Here is a 9,618-nt window from a genome sequence, read left to right as displayed (position 1 = left end):
AGGGTCTTAGAAGTAAGTTCAAGAACACAGAGGTCCTTTTGCGGGTGTCCAGCATGAGACATCAGGAGTAAGCAAGGTGGCTGAGGGGACCACATCAGACCAGACTCTGTACTGTGTCTAATCTACTGACCGTCTCATTTACAGCTGTATCTTACCACAGGTGTGGGGACCAAGAACACAGTAAGCTCACTAGGAATGTTTGCTGAATGCTACACTGCAGGGGTGAGGAGAGGGATGGGTCTCAGCTGGGAGCAAGAAGCAGTCCTCAGCACAGGACCTGGCACGTAGGAGGAATTTGGTACACGAGTGAATGGTTTGTTGATGACACCTCCCTTGGGTCTCCAAGTACTAACAAAGCTCAGCCAAATACACTGACTGTCTCAGGAAGCCAGCAGGTGGAATGTAGGATCCAGAGCTGGAGGCTGGTGAATCTTGGGAGAGGAGCAGGTAGCCTGCTGAGGCTCTGTCGGTACTAATGGGAATTCAATTCTTATTGGCATCTGGGTAAGGCTTAAATCAGTAGCTCCCTACCTGGTTGTGGATCTGCATCACTCGTGGAACTTGTTAAAACACAGAGGCCCTGATCTCTCTTCTGAATGAGAATTTCCTGGACCAGAACTCTGGACTCCATATTACAAACAAGCATCACAGGTGGTGTTGATGCACATAGTTAATTATAGGAACCGAAGACTTAAATCATCAATTCTCTTGGTCTTTCTTAGAATTTGTCTTTTGTTGGTGGTTTGTTGTTAAGAAGACAACTATATAACAGCACATACAGAGCCATTACTAAACGCAAGGCTAATCTATGTACTTCTCATGTATTAACACATTCAGTTCTCACAATGACCCTTGGAAGAAGGTACTATTATCCCCATTTTACAGACGAGGAAACTGAGTCTGAGAGAGATTAGTGACTTGCCAGTTAGTGACAGGCTCCAGAGCCTATGTTCTTAGCTTTGACAAGAAAAGACTTAAGTACATCATTTCAAATCCAAGTAGAGCTAGGAAAGGCCTATAAAGGGATTATGTGTGCTATTTATTCTTGTTTTTTTTTTTAATTTTAACAATGTAAAGTTATTAATACCACTAAGAAAATAATATTTGATGAATTAATGAATAAATCAATAAAGGAAAACCATAGCAAGATAAGACACTGTATTTTAGGGAACAGATACACCCACAAGTGGGAGCTAGGGCAACTGAGCTGAGTCCTGGCTCCACTTTCTAGCTGTTTGATCTCAGGGAAGTCACTTAAGCCAGCTGTGGATCAGCAAGCAAGGACAACGGTTCTCCTTGATTACTGAGCAGTTGGAAAAATATAAACTATTAAGTATTTACAAGGTAGTATTATTAAACAATAGTAAAATAATGCACCGTATAATCAGAGAGCAGGTGAGCATTCTGGCTAGGATTACTAACACAGGAAGGGCTCAAACACCTTTAGCCCTCAAAAGAAGATAAAGGCCCTAGGACACCTGGGTGGCTCAGGGGGTTAAGCGCCTGACTCTTGATTTAGGCTCAGGTCATGATCTTAGGATGGTGAGATCAAGCCCCCTGTCAGGCCCCACGCTTAAGATTCTCTCTCTCCCTCTCCCTCTGCCCCCCTCACTGCTCACATGCGTGCTTGCTCCCTTTCTCAAAAAATAAAATAAAATTTCTAAAAAAAAAAAGGTAAAGACCTTTACCTTACATCATATACAAAAATTAACTCAAAATGACCTAGATGTAAGAACTGAAACCATACAACTCAGAAAAAAGCATAGTAGAAAACTTTGTGACATTGGCTTTGGCAAATAATTTCTCGGATATGACACCAAAGCTACACGCGACAAAAGGAAAAATAGATAAATTGGACTACATCACAATTTAAAACTTTTCTGCATCAAAGGACACTATCAACAGAGTGAAAAGGCAATCCACAGAGTGGGAGAATATATTTGCAAATCATATATCTGACAAGAGGTTAAAATCCACAATATATAAATAACTCCTGTAACTCAACGATAGCAACACAACAAACAACCTGATTAAAAAAATGAGCAAAGGACTTGAATCAACATTTCTCCAAAGAAGATACACAAATGGCCAGTAAGTGCATGAAAAGATGTTCAGCATCGCTATCTTCAGGGAAATGCAAATCAAAACCATAATGAGGGGCGCCTGGGTGGCTCAGTTGGTTTAGTGTCTGCTTTCGGCTCAGGTCATGATCCCAGGATCCTGGGATCGAGTCCCGTATCGGGCTCCCTGCTCAGCGGGGAGTCTGCTTCTCCCTTTCCCCTTGCTCCTCCCCCCTGCTCATGCTCTCTCTCTCTGTCAAATAAATAAATAAAATTTAAAAAAAGCATAATAAGATACCACCTCACATCCATTAGGATGGCTACTATGGAGAAATAGAAACAGCAAGTGTTGGTGAGCACTTGGTTGGTGAGAGAAATTGGAACTCTCCTGCCCTGCTGGTGGAAGGTAAAATAGCACAGCCACAGTGGAAAACAGTGTGGCGGTTCCTCAGAAAATTAAAAATAGAACTACCCTATGATCTGGCAATTCTACTTCTGGGTATATACCCCAAAGGACTGAAAGCAGGGACTCAAGAGATATTTATATATCCATGTTCATAGCAGCATTATTCACAATAGCCAAAAAGGTGGAAGCAACCTAAGTATCCGTGGACAGATGAACAGATAAACAAAATGTAGTGCATATATACAGAGGAAAGGAAGGAGTTTCTGACACATACTTCAACACGGATGAACCTTGGGGCACCTGGCTGGCTCAGTCAGTAGAAGGTGGGACTCTTGATCTTGGGGTCCTGGGTTCAAGCTCCACGTTAGGCATGGAACCCACTTAAACAAAAGAAAACGAAACTAAACATGGGTGAACCTTGAGGACATTCTGTAAATGAAGTAAACCAGTCACAAAAGGATAAATACTGTATGAGTCCACTTACACGAGGTTCCTAAAGTAGTCAAATTCATAGAGACAGAAAGTCTCTGGTGGTTGCCAGGGGTTGGAGGAGGGAGGAATGGGGAGTCATTGCTTCATGGGTACAGAGTTTCAGTTTGGGGAGATTTTGAAAAAAGTTCTGGAGATGGAGGGTGGTGATGATAGAAAAATACTCTGAATATATTTAATGCAACTGAATGTATATTTAAATATGGCAAAGGTGGTAAATCTTATGTGTGTTTTATCGCAATTTTAAAAAGAAAATATAAAAAATAGAAGGTAAAGACGTATTAATTAATTAATTAATTAATTTTTAAAAAGATTTTATTTATTTATTTGACAGAGAAAGACACAGCGAGAGAGGGAACACAAGCAGGGGGAGTGGGAGAGGGAGAAGCAGGCCTCCCGCCAAGCAGGGAGCCTGATGCGGGGCTTGATCCCAGGACCCTGGGATCATGACCTGAGCTAAAGGCAGACGCTTAACGACTGAGCCACCCAGGCGCCCCAAGACGTATTAATTTAATACACTAAGTTCAAATTTAAGGAAGAAAGCATTTCCCAAATCTTGTTCTGTGGCTTATTTTTTTTTAAAGATTTTATTTGCTCTTTTTAAAGATTTTCATTTTTAAGTAATCTCTATACCCAACGTGGGGCTCAAACTCTCAACTCTGAGATAGAGTCGCTCCACCGATTGAGCCAGCCAGGTACCCCATGTTCTGTGGCTTATTATTTCTAGGAGAGGAGCCTCAAAATGAGGGTTTGAGGTCATTTATTTATTTATTCAATAAATATTTATTGGTCACTGCATGCATGCCAGGCTCTGTAGATGTTGAGGTCTAGGTATGGATAAGCCTGATGTAGTTTCTGTCTTTATCAATCTGACAGTTTAGCACAATAATATTTCCATTTATTGAATACCAAATGTATATAGCAGGAATCCTACATTCTTTATTTCATTTCATCGTCCTGAGGTGGGTATTATCATCCCCTTATTAAAAATGTGAAAACTAAGGCTCAGAGAGTTTAAGTAACTTTCTCCAAATTCACTTAATGAGCACCTTGGATCTGCTTTATTCCAGTGTCTATTCTCTTACTACTGGGAAGACCTGTGTTCTCCTCCAAGGAGACCCACAATGCACTTTGCATCTTCTTTCCGAAGAACATAACCACAACACCCAAGAGAATTATAAACATATGTCCGCACAAAAACTTGTACGTGAATGTTCAGAGCAGCGTTATTCATCATAGCCAAAACGCGGAAACAACCCAAATGCCCATCGACAACAAAATGTGGTCCATCCACACAATAGAATGTTACATGGCAATCAAAAAGAATGATGTACTGACAGGAGGTACGGCATGGATAAACTTTGAAAACATTATGGTAAGTGAAAGAAGCCAGGCAGAATGGCCGCATTATTATGTGATTCCTCTTATATGAAATATCCAGAATAGGCAACTGCATAGAGACAGAAAGATTCATGGTTGCCAGGGGCAAGGGGATGAGTGAACACTAGTGGATGCAGGGTTTCTTTTTGGGATGATGAAGTGTTACAAGTTAGGTAGTGGTGATAGTTGTCCAACTTTGTGACTATACTAACAAGCATTGACTTATACATGTTAAAATGGTGACTTTTATGGCATGTGAATTTTATCCCAATTTAAAAAATATATATATAATCACGACTAAGTGGACCAGAACAACATACCACTGGACCACTGGTCCTGCTGTTTCATATCATATCTTTAATGAGGTATGAGAGATCTTTGGGATTGCCATCCTTCCCTCAATAGATACAGCTCTCAAAATCCTAAGCAGAAAAACCCAAACAGGTAGAGAGAGTGAGGGCAAACTTGGAAACAGGAGCATCAGAGTGCGCGGGTGGTATCACACACACTGTTGGACTATTTATCCACTAGGGATGCTTAGCCTATTTTGACAACAGGCCAGAAGGCAAAGTTCCTAAATCCCTCCTCATCACCGGAAGGTTTCAATTCCAACAATTGATTATGCCATGTACTTGGCAGAGAGGCCTCCTTTTATCTGAATAACCTCAGATTCATCTAAGTTTATAAAACTGAATTATAGAATTTCAGAACAGAAAAGGGCTTTTTAAAAAAAGATTGTATTTATTTATTGGCGAGAGAGAGAGCAAGAGGGAGGGGAGGGGCAGGGGGAGAAGCAGACTCCTCGCTGAGCAGGGAGCCCCAGGCGGGCTCGATCCCAGGACCCCGGGATCATGACCCGAGCCAAAGTCAGACGCTGAACCGACCAAGCCACCCAGGTGCCCCTGAAAAGGGATTTGAAGAGAGATCATTTGGTCTGATTCTCTTACTTTGGGTATAGGGAGACTGAGGCCCAGAGAAATACAGTGACTTGCCCAAGGTCATAAAGGCAAGCACGGCTTGGCTGAGCCTGCCGGCTGTCTTGCAATATCTTTTCTCCCATTCTTTTTTTTAAAAAATTTTATTTATTTATTTGTCAGAGAGAGAGAGCGTGTGCACACAAACAAGGGGAGTGGCAGGCAGAGGGAGAAGCAAGCTCCCTGCTGAGCAAAGAGCCCGATGTGGGACTCGATCCTAGGGCTCTGGGGTCATGATCTGAGCCGAAGGCAGACGCTTAACCAACTGAACCACCCAGGTGTCCCTTTTTTCTCCCTTTCTTCCCTGGAAATGACCCCCTTCAGCTGTGCACATGATTGTCTGGAAAAAAAAAAAGGGCTCTATTTCCTAATGAGATGTGGTTGTATAACTAAGTTCTGGCCAATAGAATGTAAAGGGAAGTGGTGTGAGGAACTCCAGGGAAGTGTATTTAAAGATTAGGGGTTGGGATTAGGCATGACCTTCTTTCTTCCTGCTGGCTGGGTTGCAGATTAGATGGCTAGAGTTCAAGCAGCTCTTCTGGACCACAAGGTGGAAGCTCACTGGGAGAATAGGGGCACAATAAGATAGAATTCTGGGCCACCAACCTCAAAGAGTCTGACAGAAACAGAAGACAGGTACACAGGCTAAAGCAGAATAAACACTACCACAAGGCCAAATCAGCTGACCTGTCCTGTTTCTATGCCTTCAAATCTTACAGTATGCTTTATAGAACTGCCATACCAGCTCTGGAACGTTCATCCCCAGACCTTATGTGAAAGAGAAACTCTTTTTTCAGTCGCTGTTATTTCAGTCTTCTATCATTTACAGCTGAACTAAATTCTGACTCGGAATGTAAACAATTACATTCTGGGTTGGAAACTCAGTTCTCCTCAATCCAAGTACAGGACTATTATGAAGATTATTACTATTAATAATAAAAGCAAAACTGTGCTGAGTTGTGCATATAATAGTTGCTGTTAATTTTTGCATGCTTCCTATAAGCTGGTCACTGTTTAAATACTTTATAAGTGTCATGTACTCATTTAATTTTCATGTCAACTCGGTAAGATCTATGACCATAATTTCCATTTTACAGACAGAGAAACTGAGGCACAGAGAGAGTGAATAACTTACCCAAGGGCACACATTTAGTCAGAGATAGAGTTGAGATCGGACCCAGGAAGTATGGCTCCATATTCTGGGTTCTTAGCTCCTACATTATACTCTCTCTTATGATGTGAGCTCCTCCTCATCCTCTAGCCATTTTACTGAGGAGGAAACTGAACCAGGCAATTTTCTAATCATTTGTTTTAAATTGCTCTGCTCGACAGTCATGCAGCTATAGCATTAGAAGTCAGACTCCTAACTCCCAGTTCAATGCTCTCTCCCCAGACCACCCTGCAGTTTCAGAGGCCACCTGGACAGATACATAACCCCTCAAGCCCACCTCCAGTCTTCCCCTCCAAAACACACACACACACACACACACACACACACACACACACACATGCACACCACCCAGCAGGCACCCAGACATTTTTGTGGCCAGGATGGCTACAACCTCCTTTGAAAAGCAGCCAACTTTGCCCTCCACCAAATAACTTTGTTTTATTTATAGTCTCCTGCTCAGAGCTTTTGAACTGGCTGCTCATTCCAGGGAAGATCTTGATAACAACTGTTCTTTGGAGAGGGTTCATAGGAAACAAGGTGAATAAACACCACAGAGGACCTGTCTGTCTAGCAGAGCTTTGCTCCTGGGGGTGTTTATAAGTCAGTGTTGGTGTCTGGGTGCAAAAGACTTTGAATTCAAAATGGTGGTTTGGATTTTCAATTTTTTTGCTTTAATTCAAAAAAGTTCATTCTTTGCTTTCAACAATCTCAAGGCATAGGCAAAAGAGAGAAATTACCTTTATACAGAATATAACTCCAAAAGAGGCCGTTCTTCTTGCTTGCTTTGCTCCCTGCTTGGCTGGGACCTAGGACCAGTTACTGTAGTGATTGAGGGGTGAGAAGACGGCTCAGGAATTTACAAGAGCTAAAATGGCAGAAGGAATGAATGGCATTTTAAAACAGAAAATTGTAAAAGAAGAAGAGGAGGAAGAAGGAGAAGAAAAGATTAATTTCAAAAGTGAACCATGAACCTATGTCTTCTGACTTGTAGCCAAAGGTGTCATCCTAAATCATAACTGTGTCACATGTGTTTGGAATTATTCAGCCTGGATGCTAATCTCCGCTCCACCAGTCGCAAGTTATGTAACCTTTCCTCTTTGTGAAATGGATGTGTGTGTGTTGGCGGGGGGGGGGTAGGGGATAAACTCACAAGATTATTGTGAGGATCGGTGCTCACCATGTAGGGGAAATAGTAGAGAACCAGTAGTGCCTGGTTCAGGGAGAACACTCACCCACTCAGTGAACGGTCGGTACTAAGGGCAGCCGTCTTTATTGCTTCCTTTGTGATTCCCCCAGGCTTAGAGGGAATGATATTGGGGTGTTCATGAAAGTGAGCCCCAAGGAGGACAGGAGGCAGGTAGCAGGTTGGTGCGTGACTCAAATACGTTCATTTGCGTTGAGTAACTACTCTCTATCAGGGACTATTACGGTGACATGACCTTTCTGTATGGAGCCCCCAAAATGGCTTATAAAGGGAGGCAGAAGTCCTCAAGTGTAGGGTAGGGCAGAGCAGAGTCACTAAATGGGTAGTACGAAGCCTCCGGTGCTGTTCTTGTGGGTATGAGAGGTCTCCTTAACGATCTAAGGGGAGAGGAAAGGGCTTCCATCAAGGACCATGCTGGGGAAGTGGATAGTGTGATAGAGAAGAGGGTCTGTGGCCCCTTAAGGAACTTACTGGAAGGTATGGCATTTAAAAAAGGGAAAACTTGTGTTTTCCCGGAGGCCTGAATGGGAGACATTATCTCAACGCCAAAACTACTGGGCGGGAGGACTCATAATGTTGGAATGGGTGAAGGTTTCTTCAGGTTAGCTCGGGGGCCTCTATAGGATGAGGGTATATTCACCACACTCTGTAGGTGGAGGTTTCAATGGGAGCACAATGGGTGGAAGTCTTCGGGGGTCCTCGGGGAAACGGCGCGCCCAGCTCCGCGAGTCCCGCGGGCTGATGAGCGGCTCCCGCCCTGCACAGCCTTCAGGCGGCCCCGCCTCCAGCGAGCGGACTACACTTCCCGGCAGCCCCCGCGGGTGGCGGCGGCGGCGCGGGCAGGAGGAGGTGGCGGTGTGAGAGGCGGAGGGGGCGGTGCGCGCCGGGTACGCGCGCCGGCGACCATGGCGTTCGCCGGGCTGGAGCGAGTACATTAACCCGGGGAGGCGGCGGCGGCGGCGACGAGGGAGCGAGCTTCGAGCGGGCGGGCCCAGCCTGAGGGAAGGGAGGAAGGGGCGGGGAGAGCGCCGGAGGGAGGCCGGTCGGCCGCGGGCGGGCGGGCAGCGCAGCGCCGAGCGGGGCCCGCGGGCCCATGAGGAGGCCCGGGGACCATGGGCTCCAGGATCAAGTGAGTGCGGCCGGGCGGAGCCGGGCCGGGCGCGGGGCGGCGAGGCCGGGAGAGGGCTGCAGGCCGCGGGCGGCGCGGGGGACTTGTTGCCGGGGCCTGAGGGGCGCCCCGCGTGCCGGCGTCACGCGGGGAGGGGGACGGTTGCCATGGCGATCCAGGGAGGCGCGGGGGCGGGGTGCGCGCGGGGTGGAAGGGCTCCAGTGGTCAGGTGTCCCCTCCTTACCTGAGGGCGGGAGTCGCAGAGATTACAAGGTGGCCCCCCTCCCGGGGGTAATAGAACCTCTGAAAATGCTCATACAACTGTTGGGGGGAGGGCGAGAAATCTCCGGAAGCAACTCCCCAAATGGGTGTGTTTGGGGCGCCCCTGAGAGTTGGGCAGGTCCTGAGAGGTCTGCTTACGGCCTGCGGTCCCCACATAAAGTCGCCTGAGGTCCTCGGTGGGGCCACTCATGGATTTAAGGTCTGGATGGCCTGAGGAGGAAGGCCCTTTTCTCTTTCCTCTTCTACCTCTCTTATCTGTGAAAGTCTCCACACAGCAAGGGCCAAAGGCTATGAAGAAAGATGGCTCTGTGTCGTCATTGAGCACCTGATCTTGATAGTGGTTGGAAAGGCTTTGTAATCCAATCTGGCAAATTCCCTCATTCATTCACCTGGGGTCCTCAGTGGGGGATTAGTTTTCTGGGGATATTGTTGATACATCAAACGTCAGAACCCATTGAAACATTGTTGCCTTGCTTCTAAACCTAGAAGTTGACTACTTTGGAAAGTGCAACTTTTATGCAGTCCAATTTGGGTGTGTTGCTTT

At 45.6% G+C, this 9,618-nt stretch overlaps 1 protein-coding gene across 7 annotated transcripts in view; it reads left to right on the top strand.

Annotated features, from left to right (window-relative positions):
• The first annotated feature begins 8,554 nt into the window (after positions 1-8,554).
• Positions 8,555-9,618, top strand: part of DENND1A (DENN domain containing 1A) — a 498,150-nt gene continuing 497,086 nt past the window's right edge. For 2 of the 7 annotated variants that reach the window (XM_036107896.2, XM_078061741.1), the window contains exon 1: positions 8,555-8,813. Coding sequence is in view for 5 of the 7 variants with exons in the window: in XM_078061742.1 (XP_077917868.1) it covers positions 8,797-8,813 (17 nt within the window). In the remaining 2 variants the exon portion in view is untranslated. The remainder of the gene's footprint in view (positions 8,814-9,618) is intronic. The other 5 variants (XM_078061742.1, XM_036107886.2, XM_036107894.2 and 2 more) reach the window with 3 other exon arrangements.

The sequence above is a fragment of the Halichoerus grypus genome, chromosome 14 (assembly GCF_964656455.1).
Source record: "Halichoerus grypus chromosome 14, mHalGry1.hap1.1, whole genome shotgun sequence".
NCBI classification, from domain to species: domain Eukaryota; kingdom Metazoa; phylum Chordata; class Mammalia; order Carnivora; family Phocidae; genus Halichoerus; species Halichoerus grypus.
This window is presented reverse-complemented; position numbering and strand designations above follow the sequence as displayed.